This window comes from Oncorhynchus clarkii, chromosome 27 (genome assembly GCF_045791955.1).
Source record: "Oncorhynchus clarkii lewisi isolate Uvic-CL-2024 chromosome 27, UVic_Ocla_1.0, whole genome shotgun sequence".
Taxonomy (NCBI): Eukaryota; Metazoa; Chordata; class Actinopteri; order Salmoniformes; family Salmonidae; genus Oncorhynchus; species Oncorhynchus clarkii.
Window position 1 is genome coordinate 18318997 of NC_092173.1, and position 18823 is coordinate 18337819.

General features: G+C 42.6%; 2 protein-coding genes across 3 annotated transcripts in view; one reads left to right on the top strand and one right to left on the bottom strand.

Annotated features, from left to right (window-relative positions):
- Positions 1–18823, bottom strand: part of LOC139385824 (apoptosis inducing factor mitochondria associated 4) — a 70801-nt gene that overhangs the window by 32159 nt on the left and 19819 nt on the right. The window lies entirely within an intron of this gene.
- LOC139386158 (TLC domain-containing protein 2-like) overlaps positions 1–18823 on the top strand; it is a 41302-nt gene that overhangs the window by 11830 nt on the left and 10649 nt on the right. Inside the window, exon 3 of the mRNA XM_071131616.1 lies at positions 1471–1553. Within this exon, the coding sequence (XP_070987717.1) occupies positions 1471–1553 (83 nt within the window). The remainder of the gene's footprint in view (positions 1–1470; positions 1554–18823) is intronic.

Genomic DNA, 18823 nt, shown 5'->3' on the forward strand with positions numbered 1-18823 from the left:
CTATAGTATGGTCGTCACTATCAGGCCACAATGCAAAGCTAGAAAGACAAAGTATTTTCACTATAGGCAATTTTGACATGGCAGCTTGTAGAAACCTACTGTATGTTTGGAGGATATATTTAAAATGTTTTGTTTGTTTTTCGCTCTGATTGACCAAACAAACACTAGTCTGGGCCTCTGTCTGTGGACTGACTTGATTATGTCAGGCCAAGGCAAAGGTGTTGACATTTTGGAATGCATAACAGTTGCAGCAGGTACCCTCCCAGGCTGACCAAAGGTAAATGCAGTGTTACACACCAAACACGACACTACCATGAAGTGCCACTCTCCTATTGGGTGTGTCGTTAAGTTCATTTTAAGAATATTTTTGTTTTGAGGAACTGTAATCTGTCACAAAGATTTTCTGATGTAGACTCATCTCAACCAAACATCCAGGGTTTGACTGTAAGCCAGTGTATAGACAAGTTGTCGTTGGACAGTCACTGCCCAAAACCCACAGAACGGGAGAGCTTGGCTCCAGTCACCAGCCGTTTGAGATAACATGCTGCTGTTGAGTTTAAACACTACAAAAAAATGTTTCCATTTTCAGCCCCGTGTGGTGGTACAGAAAGGTGTGAGAGAAACTAGGGCAGAAGAACAGGGGCAGGGGGTGAGATGTGGACAGAGAGACACACAGAGAGGGAGAGAGGGACAGAGAGAGACCGAACCAATGATTCCTTTTGGAACACAGTCAGTGTCATAATGTTAAGAGAGCCTGTTGGAAGGCCAACGGGCGAACAGTTGGTCACATGCCACCATGGTTCAATAACGTGAGAGCTTGACCTAGGTTGACGGTCTTCGCTGGTTGTAAAATGGCTTTTCTTTATACCTGTCTAGGAATGATAAGAGATGAATGGATGACACTTTTAAAATCTAATATGGATCCTATTCAGTCAAAATCAATTCCCAATGCACAGTAAGAATTATTTTTGGGATTCAATTTGGACAATTTGGTTAAGTAAACATCCGTTGTTTCTTCAGCATGTGTTTGTCATATAGCAGCTGAGGATGCTCTGAAGGTACATGTCTTATCACAATATTTACAGAAGCCGTTTGGTGTTGAATATCAAATAGAATATGTAGTAGGAACACAGACTAGGGTTAATTATAGTCTGCCCTAGAGGAGGACCCCCTCCGCAACATACACACACACCCAACTATCTTTAACGCTTCATTATTTTTCCACCATTCTGAAAAGCCGTCTCCATGGTTATGCCCATAGCGGGGGACTGATCTAAATAGCACTCTTTAACTGACATCTTGGTTACCATCCTTGGTGTCGTCATGGAAGCGACTGGCAAGAGGGGTCCCCACTAAATATACTTGATATGCCAAACGCTCCTCCACTGAAAAAGCCTTTGTTCTATCAATCTCCATTGCTTTGTTTTGGTTCTAAGCTAGAATATGCCTTTTCCATGTTTTGTTCAACAGGCTACTTCATCTATGACTTCCTTGATATGGTGCTCAACCAGAAGATGATCCTGTCATGGGAGCTCCTATTCCATCACACAGTGGTAAGTGGCCCTTGTAGCATCTACAAGGTTTGAGGTACCCGTTATGTACAACCACGGATCTAGGATCAGGTTACCTGACCTCACTCACCATAACCTTGATAAATATCTGACCCTGTATCAGCGGTTAGGTGAAACATAGCCTAGAATCTCTGTATCAACCTCATTATCTAGCTAAAACACCCACCAGAGAATACTGAAGCAGTGAAAGCATCACAGAGTGCACACACATTTTACACACAAAACCCCCACAGTCGTTGGCCCCTGTTAGCATACAGCAGAGCTCAAATCCTATTTTATTGGTCGCTTGCACAGTTTTGCTGCACCTGCGATGTCTCTAGCTATAACAATGCAGTAAGATCTAGCAATACAATAACAATACACACACACACACCCCCCCCCCCAAAAAAAAATAAAGAACAAGAAAATGAAGACCTTACTGTTAACCTTTTCCAGCCAGCCTTCCTCATCAGGCTCCTAACCTGCCTAACATCCCCCTTGAGGAAGTTAACCCCCAGGCATGGTAGTGTAACAGAGGTCTTTGGGTAAAAACGCTTGCACAATGAGTACATTTGTCAGAGACCTGATTAGTTGCATTGGCAATCTAAGTGAATGCCTAGACTTCAGCTTAGCAGGCTAATGTGCTCTACTGTCCCTTAGAAAGTCTTGAGTTTTAACCCCATCGGTCACACTAGCTAGGAACTACCAACTCATTATTGTTCTCTTTCTCATCAAGGCTAGACAGCTCCAGTATTAGGCCTCAAATGAGAGCACCTGGTAAAGTCATTGTTCATCATTGTCATTTTGAGAAAAATTTTCATTGTTCACCAATGTTCTTGAGAAAGACCTCATAGTGTTGTTCTCATTCCCTTGAGAATGGGTTTCTCGTCTTTGTAGAATGCTGCTTGAGGCTGTACATCAGGGTATGAAGTTGCCTGTTGGCAACAGATCTAGGATCAGTTTTCCCTCCCCCATCTTAACTTTAACCATTGGGGGTTAAAATGCTAAACTGACCATGGCATAAGCCAAAGCTCTTCTGCCTGACCCATTTTCATGGCAATACTCAGCTTTTGAAGACCTTTTTATTTTGAGGACCGGTTTGTGATGTTGATGTACATTTTTAGATGTGTGGTTAGAAGAGGACTTGTGTAGATTTGAATTTGTAGAATTTTGTCAAGTCTGTCCATGTCTGCTTGTCTAATAGACTTATTATACTTATATAACTAATGTTTGTGTATAGGCGTCTGAAGTTGAGCCAGTGTATGTGGGCACATGCCTATTTATATGTGTGAGCCTCTATAAGTGTGTGTTTCTCTATATCGCTCGCACACATGCTGGTGAGTAGTACAGTATTCACACTCAGCCTCTCGTGTTGGTATGACTCACAGCTGGCTGTTCCTCGTCAATGTATCAACACTGTCCAGGGAAAGCCCTGCATATCTAAACTGACAGACTGACTGACTGGACTCAGTCTGCCAGGCAGCGCCATATCTAAACTAAATGACTGGCTGACTGGATTCAGCTCAGCTTGTTAGGCAGCTCCACGTGCCTCTGGCCCTGGAAGGATAGTGGCCCAGTGTATTTTGGCTCAGTCCCTCCATGGACTTCATTCTCCCCTGAAGTCACCCTGTAGTTCTCATCCTCTCCTCTTCCAGGGCCAGCAGCCAGCCAGTCAGTCCCCCATTCTGAGGTTTTGTTGTTGTTGTTCTTCGCTCCCTTCTTTCCTGGAAGCTCCATTCAGGAGGAGGTCTGGATGAGTGTTGGCAGATACACAGTCCATGACTGTGGCCTGGGAGGAACGTCTTCCACTTTTCCTCTCCTTCTCTCACATCATCCTTTTTGTCTGTGTTGTGGTCCCTTTCTGTCTCCTGCTCTCTTCCTGTGTCTCTATCAGTCTTTCTTTATTCTATCTCACTCTCTCTTCCTCTCCCCCTGTGGTTTACTGATGGGGTCAGGGCCTGGCAGTAATGATAAATAAGAACATTGTTATGTTTTTTTTGTGACTAGTAAAGGGAGAGAAACTTTTTTTCTGAATCTGAGATCTCAATGGAGCATTTCATTGGTCTTGGGTAATGCCTTGTTGACAATTTCTACAGTCTGTGGAAAAAAACAGCCTTTATTTGGCGTACCCCCTCATCCTCTGAAAGTCATTTTGGTTAGTCATTCACTTTGTAATGCTGTAGTTGGGTTTCTCTGAAATGCAGATTTAACAACACCAAAGACTCAAGCTAAGGACTGATGCTAAAGAGTTAGCATAAGGCAAAGCTTTGGTAGTTGTTCCAGTAGTCGTCGACCAGGCTCGTATTCATCAGAGCATACAGCATCATAGCAGAATGGTTGGGCAATATAAAACATAAACTAGGGTTTCTTATTGGATAAGTAAGGAAGGCCATTTTCTTCCATTTCATGCCTAGTGAACATGGCCTAGTCTTAGTAACTGGGGGAATAAGCAGTCAAATGTTCCATAGAAACTTTATACTTTTTTCTACTTAAGTGGAGCTCACTGGGTAAGAAAGGTGTGAGTCCTCTTACAATGACATATGGGTACTCCATTGGCAGTTTGACACAGAGCAACACGGAGACTCCTCGTATAGCCCCCAAACAACCCCTGACCCCTCCATTCCTTTGGGAAACAGGAAGTCCTGCCGTCTGTGCCAGTAATAGGGCGCCCTTATAAACACAAAACTGCCTCACTCAGATCTGACTGAGGAGGTACTGTCATATGTATGAAAGAGCATATGGAAGATTCATAACAGAAGATATAAGGGTCTGGAAACAGAAATTCTGACAAACACCATATTTGCATTTGCAGAAGTTGTCAGGGGTGCTTTTTTTTTCAAGGGGTTTTCTGCTGTAGTTTCAGTAACATAATTGAGAATGTCAATTACCCAAATGTCTTTTACCCTCATTGGAATGTATAGGCCACCTTCCACCAAAAGTGTGTTTTTTGATCAGTTTAATACCATGCTTAGGGAATGTGATTTTGGGAAAGAGGTCATCTTAATGGGAGATTTTAACATTAATTATGAAGACAAGTGTTGTAGGAAAACCCTCAAACGAATCACTAATACCGTTGACCTTACACAGCTAGTTAAAGGGCCAACCAGGGTGACTTGTTGCTCTAAAACACAGATTGATTTGGTGTTCAGTAATAAACCAGAGAGAGTGACTAAATCATTCAATATGGTTACTGGGCTATCTGATCATAATCTGACACTTATAGCCAGAAAGCTGTCTAAGAGCAGGTTTAACCTCTCTACTGTTAGAAAGCCGGATCAACTCAGAATACCTAAGAGTGAATTAAACTATTTTGAAAAAGCAATTAAGGGAATAAACTGGAATGATCTCTTGTCCTATACAGACGTGGAAGCTGATAGTCAGGTTTTTCTATCCACAATCCAGACTACAATAAATGGCTTCCTAAAGAAAATCAAATCCAAACCTGGCCAAAAGAGCACTCTTCCTTGGCTAAATGGAGAAATCTGGAAATTGATGAAAGAACGAGATGATGCTCTAAAAATAGCCCTAAAATCTAAATTAGAGCATGACAGACGAAGGTTTACCATGTTGAGAAATAAGGTGATGAAAGAAATTAGACAGGCCAAGGCAAACTTCTTTATTAACATAATTGGTGAAGCAAAGGGAAATTCTAAATTGATATGGGAGAATCTAAAAAAGTTAACAGGGAAAGACCATAGTAACACTGCAAAAAGACTAGAAATCATGGTGAATAACAATCTAACACAGGATGCAGTCGAAATAGCAATAGCCTTCAATTCCTACTTTATTGACTCTGTCAGGGCACTGACACAGAACCCCTCCACTTGTTTCCTGTGCCCAGTGCTAGTGAATGACACTCAACCTGTCTTCATCATAAGGGAGGTTTCTGAGTCAAAGGTGAACAAGGTGATTAGCTCACTAAAGAACTCTAAAGCCAAAGATGTGTTTGGGATGGACTCTACCTTTCTTAAAAACTACAAAGAGTCACTCATTGGCCCCATTACTAAGGTCACCAACACATCTATTGGTCTCGGTGTGTTTCCAAGGGTATGGAAGTCGGCCATAATAACGGCCATCTTTAAATCAGGCGACCCTGCTGACGTGAGTAACTACAGGCCCATTAGTATACTACCTGTGGTGTCAAAGGTTGTTGAAAAGTGTGTAGCAGAACAACTGATTGCCCACCTCAACAACAGCCCCTTCACATTACACTCCATGCAGTTTGGCTTCAGAGCGAAACTCTCCACAGAAACGGCCAACTGCTTTCTTCTGGAAAATGTGAAGTCCAAGATGGACAAAGGGGGTGTTGTGGGGGCTGTGTTTCTGGACCTAAGGAAGGCTTTTGATACTGTTAACCATGAGATTCTCATCACAAAATTGTCCAAGTTCAACTTTTCCCCTGATGCCTTGAGATGGATGAAATCATACCTTGAAGGCAGAACTCAGTGTGTCAGAGTGAGCAATGAGCTGTCGCCCACTCGTAGCTATGATGTGGGCGTGCCCCAAGGGTCAATACTGGGGCCCCTCCTGTTCAGCCTGTACATTAATGATCTGCCTTCTGTCTGTACTGGGTCTGAAGTTCAAATGTACAGAATACAGTGATATATGTGCATGCAAAGAGCAAACAACAAGCTGCACAAGAACTCACTACTGTAATGGTCCAGGTTACAAAGTGGCTCAGTGACTCGTGTTTGCATCTCAATGTGAAAAAAACTGTTTGCATGTTCTTCACAAAGAGGGCAACAGATGCTACTGAGCCAGATGTCTATGTGTCAGGGGAGAAGCTCCAGGTGGTATCCGATTTTAAGTACCTTGGCATCATACTTGATTCCAACCTCTCTTTTAAAAAGCATGTGAAAAAAGTAATTCAAATAACCAAATTCAACCTAGCTAATTTCCGATTTATACGAAATTGTTTGACTACAGAGGTAGCAAAACTGTACTTCAAATCTATGATACTCCCCCACTTAACATACTGCTTGACTAGTTGGGCCCAAGCTTGCTGTACAACATTAAAACCTATTCAGTCTGTCTACAAACAGGCTCTCAAAGTGCTTGATAGGAAGCCCAATAGCCATCATCATTGTCACATTCTTAGAAAGCATGAGCTCTTGAGTTGGGAAAATCTTGTGCAATACACCGACGCATGTCTTGTATTCAAGATCCTTAATGGCCTGGCTCCCCCTCCACTCAATATTTTTGTTAAACAGAAAACCCAGACATATGGCAGCAGATCCACAAGGTCTGCCATGAGAGGTGACTGTATAGTTCCCCTAAGGAAAAGCACCTTTAGTAAATCTGCATTCTCTGTGAGAGCTTCCCATGTCTGGAATACACTGCCATCAGACACACATAACTGCACCACATATCACACTTTCACAAAATGCTTGAAGACATGGCTAAAGGTCAATCAGATTTGTGAACATGGTCCCTAGCTGTGTGTTGCCGCTTTCCATGTTGTCTGTTGTCTGTAGCTTGTGAGGTGTGGAAACACTTTGTTGCTTTTATGAATTTTGTCTTGCTGCTTTTTGTTTTATGTTGCTCTGTCTGTATGCTACGTCTTGCTTGTCCTATGTTGCTCTGTATGCTATGTCTTGCTTGTCCTATGTTGCTATGTCTTGCTTGTTCTATGCTGCTATTGTCTATATTGTAATTGTTTTTAATAACCTGCCCAGGGACTGCGGTTGAAAATTAGCCGGCTGGCTAAAACCGGCACTTTTACTGAAACGTTGATTAATGTGCACTGCCCCTGTAAAAATAAAAATAAACTCAAACTCAATAAGGATTTTTCTACGGCTGGCCATGCTTTCCACCTGGCTACCCTGGTCAACCGCCTGGCACCCCTCACTGCAACTTGCCCAATCCTCCCACATTTCTCCTTCACCCAAATCTAGATAGCTGATGTTCTGAAATAGCTGCAAAATCTGGACCCCTACAAGTCAGCAGGGCTAGACAATCTGAACCCTCTCTTCCTAAAGTTATCCGCCAAAATTGTTGCAACCTCTATTACTAGCTTGTTCAACCTCTCTTTCATATCGTCTGAGATCCCCAAAGATTGGAAAGCTGCCGCGGTCATCCCCCTCTTCAAAGGGGGAGACACTCTAGACCCAAACTGCTACAGATCTATATCTATCCTACCCAGCCTTTCTAAGGTCTTCGAAAGCCAAGTTAACAAACAGATCACCGACCATTTCGAATCCCACCGTACCTTCTCCGCTATGCAATCTGGTTTCCGAGCTGGTCATGGGTGCACCTCAGCCACGCTCAAGGTCCTAAACGATATCATAACCGCCATCGATATTCATCAACCTGGCCAAGGTTTTCGACACTGTCAATCACCACATTCTTATCGGCAGACTCAACAGCCTTGGTTTCTCAAATGACTGCCTCACCTGGTTCACCAACTACTTCTCTGGCAGAGTTCAGTGTGTCAAATCGGAGGGCCTGTTGTCCGGACCTCTGGAAGTCTCTATAGGGGATGCCACAGGGTTCAATCCTCGGGCCAACTCTTTTCTCTGTATACATCAATGATGTCGCTCTTGCTGCTGGTGATTCTCTGATCCAACTCTATGCAGACGACACCATTCTTTATACCTCTGGCCCTTCTTTGGACACTGTGTTAACTAACCTCCAGACGAGCTTCAATGCCATACAACTCTCCTTCCGTGGCCTCCAACTGCTCTTAAATGCCAGTAAAACTAAATGCATGCTCTTCAACCGATCCCTGCCTGCACCTGCCCGCCCGTCCAGCATCGCTACTCTGGACGGTTCTGACTTAGAGTATGCGGATAACTACAAATACCTAGGTGTCTGGTTAGACTATAAAGTCTCCTTCCAGACTCACATTAAGTGTATGGTTAGACTATAAAGTCTCCTTCCAGACTCACATTAAGCATCTCCAATCCAAAATGAAATCTACAATCGGCTTCCTATTTCGCAGCAAAGTGTCACGCCCTGACCTTAGAGAGCCGTTTTATTTCTCTATTTGGTTAGGTCAGGGTGTGATGTGGGATGGGCATTCTATGTTTTGTTTTTCTATGTTTTGGCCGGGTATGGTTCTCAATCAGGGACAGCTGTCTATCGTTGTCTCTGATTGGGAACCAAACTTAGGTAAACCTTTCCCTCCTTTCTTTGTGGGAAGTTAACTTTGTTTGAGGCATCATAGCCCTGTGAGTTTCACGGTCGTTTTGTATTGTTTATTGGTTTTGTTGGTGACATTTTTAATAAAAAAGGAAAATGTACGCTCACCACGCCGCACCTTGGTCCTCTTCATTCGACGGCCGTGACACAAAGCCAATCTGTAAATAGCCCATCCAACTACCTCATCACCATATTGTTATTTATTTTGCTCCTTTGTACCCTAGTACCTCTACTTGCACTCATCTTCTGCACATCTATCACCCCAGTGTTTAATTTGCCATACTGTAATAATTTCACCACTTTGGCCTATTTATTGCCTCACCCACCTTATCCTACCTCATTTGCACACACTGTATATAGACTTTCTCTATTGTATTATTGACTGTATGTTTGTTTATTCCATGTGTAACTCTGTGTTGTTGTTTGTGTCACACTGCTTTGCTTTATATTGGCCAGGTCGCAGTTGTAAATGAGAACTTGTTCTCAACTGGCCTACCTGGTTAAATAAAGGTGAAAAAAAAAAACTTGTTTTTTTTGGAGTTGTTCATGGAAAAACAAGGAAACATTTACCGTAAAAAGCTCCCCTCTCCTCCTTGTATGTAGGTTGCTATGAACGAGGGTGAGTAGATACTAGAGCACTGCTTCAGAAGTTAATGAAAAAAGCATTTAGAAAATGGAATTGAGCCTAATGCAGTTCATTTAAGATGTTTAGGTCAGCAGGGGAGATGTCATTTGACTCTAGTTGCTTTTCTAATTGCAGTCGCTATAGCTGCGCTCTTCGTTCAACCGCTCTCTGACTGAGATGTTTTTGAAGGTTTCAACAGTGTTTGCTGTTTCCCTCCAACACAAATTGCTTTCATCCCTGTCTCATTACGTATTATTGAGTTTGCTTATTAGTAGTGCTTAGTGCTGGTAGGGAAGCGAGTGTCATGTTCTACTCTCAAACTGTTATTTTGACTGCTGTGTTCCATCTTTGAGATATACTATCATCGATTCCCCTACATACTACATCTGTATCTACAGGGCATTTGGAAAGTATTTAGACCCCTTGACCTTTTCCCCAAAAAATTGTTACAGCCTTATTCTAAAATTGATTAAATCTACAATACGCCACAATGACAAAGCAAAAACTGGTTTTTCGAAATGTTTGCAAATGTATTAAAAATGAAATATTACATACGTTTTCAGACCCTTTACTCAGTACTTTGTTGCAGCACCTTTGGCAATGTTTACAGCCTCGAGTCTTCTTGGGTATGACGTTACAAGCTTGGCACCTGCATTTGGGGAGTTTCTCCCATTCTTCTCTGCAGATCCTCTCATGCTCTGTCAGATTGGAGGGGGAGCGTCGCTGCACAGCTATTTTCAGGTTTCTCCAGAGATGATCGATCAAGTCCAGGCTCTGGCTGGGCCACTCAAGGACATACAGAGACTTGTCCCGAAGCCACTCCAGTGTTGTCTTGGCTATGTGCTTAGGATCTGAGGTCCTGAGCGCTCTAGAGTAGGTTTTCATCAAGGATCTCTCTGTACTTTGCTCTGTTCATCTTTCCCTCAATCCTGACTAGTCTCGCAGTTCCTTCTGCTGAAAGATATCCCCACAGCATGATGCTGCCACCACCATGCTTCACCGTAGGGATGGTGTCTGGTTTCCTCCATATGTGACACTTGGCATTCGGTTCAAAGACTTCCATATTGGTTTCATCAGACCAGAGGATCTTCTTTCCCATGGTCTGAGAGTCCTTTAGGAGCCTTTTGGCAAACTCCAAGCGGGCTGTAATGTTCCTTTTACTGAGGAATGTCTTCCGTCTGGCCACTCTACCATAAAGGCCTAATTGGTGGAGTGCTGCAGAGATGATTGTCCTTCTGGAAGATTCTCCCATCTCCACAGAGGAACTCTGGAGCTCTGTCAGAGTGAGCATCAGGTTCTTGGTCACCTCCTTGACCAAGGCCCTTCTCCCCCGATTGCTCAGTTTGGCCGGGCGGCCAGCTCTAGGAGGGGTCTTGGTGGTTTCGAACTTCTTCCATTTAAGAATGATGTAGGCCACTGTGTTCATGGGGACCTTCATTGCTGCAGAAATTCTTTGGTACCCTTCCCCAGGTACCCTTCCGACAATTCATTTAAAACTTATTATGGCTTAGATCCCGCTAACGGGATCGATATGACAACAGCCAGTGAAAGTGCAGGGCACCAAATTCAAACAGAAATCTCATCATTAAAATTCCTCAAACATACAAGTATTTTACACCATTTTAAAGATAAACTTGTTGTTAATCCCACCCACAGTGTCCGATTTCAAAAAGGCTTTACGACGAAAGCACACCATACAATTATGTTAGGTCAGTACCTAGTCACAGAAAAACACAGTCATTTTTCCAGCCAAAGAGAGGAGTCACAAAAAGCAGAAATAGAGATAAAATGAATCACTAACCTTTGATGATCTTCATCAGATGACACTCATAGGACTTCATGTTACACAATACATGTATGTTTTGTTCGATAAAGTTCATATTTATATCCAAAATCTCAGTTTACATTGGCGTGTTACGTTCAGTAATGTTTTGCTTCCAAAACATCCGGTGATTTTGCAGAGAGCCACATCAATTTACAGACATACTCATCATACATGTTGATGAAAATACAAGTGTTATGCATGGAACTTTAGATAAACGTCTCCTTAACCTCATGGCTTGGTTTTTGCTCTGACATACACTGTCAACTGTGGGACTTTATGTTGACAGGTGTGTGTCTTTCCAAATCATATCCAATCAATTTGGAGAAACATCTCAAGGATGATCAATGGAAACAGGATGCACCTGCGCTCAAATTTGAGTCTCATAGCAATGGTTCTGAATAATTATGCAAATCCGATTTTTCTGGGTTTTAGGTTTAATATATTTACAAAAATGACTAAAAACCTGTTTTTTTCTCTTTGCCATTACTGGGTATTGTGTGTAGATTAATGAGAATGTGTTTTATTTAATATGTTTTTGAATAAGGCTGTAATGTAACAAAGTGGAAAAAGGAAAGGGGTCTGAATACTTTCCAAATACACTGTATACACCTACTGCCTGCCATCTTCTCTTCACCTCCTCTCCTCCTTTCATCTCCTGTCCTCTCGCTTTCTGTCCCCCCCGACTTCTTCTCAAAAGACCCTGATATTCCCGCTCCTGCAGACCAGTCTTTGTCCATGTCCCCTCGTTCTGTCAGATTCCACTGACTCACCACATAATATAGCCTTAGTACAGCAGCCGCCAAAGCTGTAGTACATGCCATGCGTTCTGCTTCTTCATTCCAAAGTTATTGAACATTCTCATCCCTACCCTCTCTTAAGTGTACTTTAAAAGCAAAAAAAAAAGCATGTTGAGTTATAATTTCGAATTTGCTTTGGAAGTAAATTCATGAACATCATTTTCTGTAATATGTGGTTTGTGAAATTGTGGTTTGCTTTTCACAAACCACTAAAATGTCCCTGGACTCCAAGAAGCAATGTCAGCAGGAGCAATTTCATTTGTATAGCAGGCTGCTGAATGTATTTGCCAAAGAAATATTCCAGAGATCTTCATGTGCTCCACAAACATTCCTCTTTGGGCCAGGGTTCTACTCTGTGGGTTGAGGAGGCAGAAGGAGTATCGCTTGCTATTTATTTTTGCGCAAGTTTCAGTTCTTTCAACATATGGCCTAAACCTAGAGCTATGAGCTATAACCTCATGTGTTTTAGCCCTATCACTGCATGGATGTTATTAGAACTTACACTTACCAAAGTGAGAACACCAGAATAATGTGATTGAGTGTGAAGGACAGGAAAGGGAAAGTGGGGTGAGGCAGAGAATGTGTCTATAGATTCTTGACGGGAGAGTTGTGGTGTGTTTTGCGGCCACATCTCTTTGGAGGAGGGAAACCCCTCTGCCTCTCTCCTCAGCATGTGTTTACAGACAGAAGAAATCTGGTCTCCACATGAACCCCCTCTCACACACGCTCAACCCAGATCTCCGCCCCCATATCCCATACACCCAAACAGTCAAAACAGCACTCCATCCACCCCAAATCCACTCACTCAAGACAGCCTCTGCCCCTTCTCATTGCAACAGACCGATGGGGATCTGTAGTTAGTTATATGCATGTGCATGTTTTCATCTAGGTCCAGTGTTCCCTTCTTTTGTAAAACTTTTATTGTTTCCATTCCTCAGTGTCGTTCCATATAGTAAACTACTCATCCAATGATACTAGTCTAAGGCCCCTCTCATCCAATATCCACACATAGATTGAACCAGCCTCTTAACTAGAAACCAGTCAATGATAAAACATGCAGGGAAGATTAGTAAAATTCTCAAAAGTGCTAGTAAATCTTATTGGCAGGTAGCCTAGTGGTTAGAGCTTTGGACTAGTAACCGAAAGGTTGCAAGATCAAATCCCCAAGCTGATGAGGTAAAAATCTGTCGTTCTGCCCCTGAACAAGGCAGTTAACCCACTGTTCCTAGGCTGTCATTGAAAATAAGAATTTGTTCTTGAATTACTTGCCTAGTTAAAAAAAATACAAAAATAAAAATACCTCAACAGTAAACTTTTTAACATTTTGTTGTACACTGGTATTGGACAGAAACATAATTATTGTGCCTAGGGCCTGACAATAAGAATCTCTGTGAAGTCATAACGTCTCTACATTGTTATGAAGTGTCCACATTGTCAGGAGAACCCACATTGTCATAAACATTATTCTGTTGCTAAGAGGTTGGGCAGGAAATCCAGATGTGCTTAAACAGAGTGACTGTTGTGAGATGTTGCATGGCAACCAGGAATGCGGTTCTTCAAGGAATCCGCTACGTTCAGAAACTGGAGAGCCAGGCCCAGGGAGAACAGACTGAGGGAGTTGGTCTTTACTGACTTCATACTGTAGTCAAGGTGACGCTATAGGAGGAAGCAGGGCTCTCGAGAGGGTGGTGCGGTCTGCCCACGCATCATCGGGGACAAACTACCTGCCCTCCAGGACACCTACAGCACCCGATGTCATAGGAAGGCCAAAAAGATCATCAAGGACAACAACCACCCGAGCCACTGCCTGTTCACTATCATCCAGAAGGCGAGGTCAGTACAGGTGCATCAAAGCTGGGACCAAGAGAGAAGCTGTTTTTCAGTCTCAAGGCCATCAGACTGTTAAATAGCCATCACTAGCACATAGAGGCTGCTGCCTATATACATAGACTTGAAATCACTGGCCACTTTAATAAATGGAACACTAGTCACTTTAATAATGTTTACATAGCTTGCATTACTCATCTCATATGTATATACTGAATTCTATACTATTCTACTGTATCTTAGTCTATGCCGCTCTGACATTGCTCGTCCATATATTTATATATTCTTAATTCCATTCCTTTACTTAGATTTGTGTGTATTGGGTATATGTTGTGAAATTGTTAGATATTTCTTGTTAGATATTACTGCACAGTCGGAGCTAGAAACACAAGCATTTTGCTACACCCACAACAACATCTGCTAAACATGTATATGTGACCAATTAAATTGTATTTTATTTAGAGGGAGCGGGAGAGAGAGAAACTTGGCTGCCAGCCAGAAGGATAGCTGTGAATTCCAAAGCATTCATGTCTACGGTTTTCCAGCAACTATGGAGTGTGTGTAGTCTTGGGAGGAGAGGATGTACTCAAAAGACAATCCCAGATTCCAACATGTGTATAGGGAAATTCCTATATTTAGCTCAGTTACAGTTGTTCGGAAAACACACCATTTAACTGTATGCTGGGTAGTTATGGAAACATTTGAATTTGCTCAAAACGTAAAGCATAAGTATTCATAGGATAAATGTATTGTTACACTGACAGTAGTCTGTGGTGTACATATACAGCCAAGTGGTCACTGAGTAGTGTAGATACATCGTTTTTGAAGTAGCTTCTATACTAATCAACAGCCAGGAGAAAGTTAGGTGAGGTGAGTCACCAAAACCAATTAACACTTCCACACCTATCATCTGGCGACCACTAGTGAGGACTAATGACGAGTATGAATGTCACAGCGACCTTTCGAAACACATTTCATGATGAAAACACAACTGCTTTTGTAGTTTACCATTACTAACCATGGATGCACAGCATACACAATGTTTTTATTTTTTAATCTATGGTCATTCGTTGACCGTGGCATTAAACCTGATCAGCCCTAGAAGGGTCATCACAGTATCTGTGGGTTGTGGGTTGTTTTCTGTAACGTGGATGTGTGTTTGTGTTCATGCAAGTGTGTGGGGGTGGGGGGGTTTGTGTGAACATGATGGTTCATACACATATTTTTTTACGTGTAGACTTTGACCCCACCCTACACTTACATACTGTACATAAAACTTCCTCTCCTGAACCACACCCTGGCCCTGCTTTATACAAGACAGTGGTTTCCATAGGCTTTCCCATTTACTTCCTTACCATAGACTTCCCAAGCCCATTTTCCCTTCCCTTCCAATATCCCCCACTGGAAAAAATGGAAAGCCTCCATCTGTCTACTCCAGTCCAGTATTGACCCGTTGCTATCGGAGTAACTCTGTTTGAGTGTGATGGTCGCTATGGAGCGTGGTGTTATTAGTCAGTAAACTGCACCCTGGGACCAGCCGATAGGGAGGCCTGTTTTTTTGGTGGGGGCTGTTGAGTGTTGAATGCAGTGGTGGTTATGGGGCTGTGTGTGTGTGCCTACCAGACTGGTTGTGCAACCCAACTTTACAGTAAAAGCCTGTTACCATTTTGATTCTTAGAATCATGGCTAGTCGAGATGACACAGAACTCCTGCTGTTGCTATGTTCTTCACAGTTAGAGGCCACTATACTAGGCAACCCACACTCTAATCAGTAGACTAATCATTAGCTTTGTACACAAAAGCATCAAACACCTAACACCCCATCTTGTGTTTGGCATGCTTGAGTGTGTGAAGTGTGTGTACATGTGCGTGATAGTATATTGTACATGGAGTCAGGGTCTGAGTGGTGTTTATGCCTTCCTGTTATATTTAGGCCCTGTGAGGAATGTGCCTGGTCCCTGGCCCCATGTTTACATTACACACACTGCGCTGCATTGAGGACTGGCCATCACAAATGCTGTTTACCTTCACCTTTGACCCTGCACTGAGATGAGACACAAAATTTGGCGTGGGGGGGTATTTGTCAAATGAAATCAAAATGTATTGGTCGCCTGCACAGTTTTGAAGATGTTATCTCTCCAACAATACAGCAATATCTAGCAATACAATAACAATACACACACAATCCAAAAGTAAAACAAAAAAAAGAAAGAACAAGAAATGAAGACATATCAGAATCTAACTGTTTACCTTTTCCAGCCAGCCTTCCTCATCAGGTTCCTATCCTGCCTGACATCCCCTTAAGGAAATTAACCCCCAGGCACGCTAGTGCAACACAGTTGAAGTCGGAGGTTTACATACACTTAGGTTGGAGTCATTAAAACTTGTTTTTCAACCACTCCACAAATTTCTTGTTAACAAACTATAGTTTTGGCAAGTCGGTTAGGACATCTACTTTGTGCATGACACAAGTAATTTTTACAACAATTGTTTACAGACAGATTATTTCACTTTTATAATTCACTTGGTGCGAAAAGTACAAATCAATCCCAGAACAACAAGCAAAGGACCTTGTGAAGATGCTGGAGGAAACGGGTACAAAAGCATTTATATCCACAGTAAAGCGAGTCCTATATCGACACAAGCTGAAAGGCCGCTCGGCAAGGAAGAAGCCACTGCTCCAAAACCAGCATAAAAAAGCCAGACTACGGTTTGCAACTGCACATGGGGACAAAGATCGTACTTTTTGAAGAAATGGCCTCTGGTCTGATGAAACAAAAATAGAACTGTTTGGCCAAAATGGAAGCATCATGTTGTGGGGGTGCTTTGCTGCAGGAGGGACTGGTGCACTTCACAAAATAGATGGCATCATGAGGATAGAAAATGATGTGGATATATTGAAGCAACATCTCAAGCCATCAGTCAGGAAGTTAAAGCTTGGTCGCAAATGGGTCTTCCAAATGGACAATGACCCCAAGCATACTTCAAAGTTGTGGCAAAGTGGCTTAAGGACAAAAAAGTCAAGGTATTGGAGTGGCCATCACAAAGCCCTGACCTCAATCCTATAGAAAATTTGTGGGCAGAACTGAAAAGGCGTGTGCGAGCAAGGAGGCCTACAAACCTGACTCAGTTACACCAGCTCTGTCAGGAGGAATGGGCCAAACGCATTGTGGGAAGTTTGGAACGTTACCCGAAACGTTTGACCCAAGTTAAACAATTTAAAGGCAACGCTACCAAATACTAATTGAGTGTATGTAAACTTCTGACCCACTGGAAATGTGATGAAAGAAATAAAAACTGAAATAAATCATTCTCTCTACTATTATTCTGGCATTTCACATTCTTAAAATAAAGATGTGGTCCTAACTGACCTAAAACAGGGTATGTTTACTAGGATTAAATGTCAGGAATTGTGAAAAACTGAGTTTAAATGTATTTGGCTAAGGTGTACGTACGTATGTACACTTCTGACTTCAACTGTAGGTATTTTGGGTAACCACGCTCGCATGATGAGTACACTTGCAAGAGACCTGATTTTGTTGCATTGGCTCCCTAAGTGAATGCCTAGACTTCAGCTTAGCGGGCTAATGTGCTCCCTTAGAAAGTTTGGGTTTTAACCCCATCGGTCATATATACACACCCCAACACAAACTTTGGACTGTTACATACAGTACCAGTCAAAAGTTTGGACACCTACTCATTCAAGGGTCCGGGCCTCTGGCAGTCTCTATGGGGGTACCACAGGGTTCAATTCTTGGTCCGACTCTTTTCTCTGTATATGTCAACGATGTCACTCTTGCTGCGGGTGATTCCTTGATCCACCTCTACGCAGAAGACACCATTCTGTATACATCTGGCCCTTCTTTGGATACTGTGTTAACAAACCTCCAAACGAGCTTCAATGCCATACAACACTCCTTCTGTGGCCTCCAACTGCTCTTAAACACTAGTAAAACTAAATGCATGCTTTTCAACCGATCGCTGCCTGCACCCACCCGCCCGACTAGCATCACTACTCTGGATGGTTCTGACTTAGAATATGTGGACAACTACAAATACCTAGGTGTCTGGCTAGACTGTAAAGTCTCCTGCCAGTCTCATATTATACATCTACGATCCAAAATTAAATCTGGAATCGGCTTGCTATTTCGCAACAAAGGATCCTTCACTCATGCTGGCAAACATACCCTCGTAAAACTGACCATCCTACCGATCCTCGACGATGTCATTTACAAAATAGCCTCCAACACTCTACTCAGCAAACTGGATGCAGTCTATCACAGTGCCATCCGTTTTGTCACCAAAGCCCCATATACAGTGGGGCAAAAAAGTATTTAGACAGCCACCAATTGTGCAAGTTCTCCCACTTAAAAAGATGAGAGAGGCCTGTAATTTGCATCATAGGTACACTTCAACTATGACAGACAAAATGAGAAAAAAAATCCAGAAAATCGCATTGTAGGATTTTTTTATGAATTTATTTGCAAATTATGGTGGAAAATTAGTATTTGGTCAATAACAAAAGTTTATCTCAATACTTTGTTATATACCCTTTGTTGGCAATGACAGAGGTCAAACATTTTCTGTAAGTCTTCACAAGGTTTCCACACACTGTTGCTGGTATTTTGGCCCATTCCTTCATGCAGATCTCCTCTAGAGCAGTGATGTTTTGGGGCTATTGCTGGGCAACACGGACTTTCAACTCCCTCCAAAGATTTTCTATGGGGTTGAGATCTGGAGACTGGCTAGGCCACTCCAGGACCTTGAAATGCTTCTTACGAAGCCACTTTTTCGTTGCCCGGGCGGTGTGTTTGGGATCATTGTCATGCTGAAAGACCCAGCCACGTTTCATCTTCAATGCCCTTGCTGATGGAAGGAGGTTTTCACTCAAAATCTCACGATACATGGCCCCATTCATTCTTTCCTTTACACCGATCAGTCGTCCTGGTCCCTTTGCAGAAAAACAGCCCCAAAGTATGATGTTTCCACCCCCATGCTTCACAGTAGGTATGGTGTTCTTTGGATGCAACTCAGCATTCTTTGTCCTCCAAATACGACG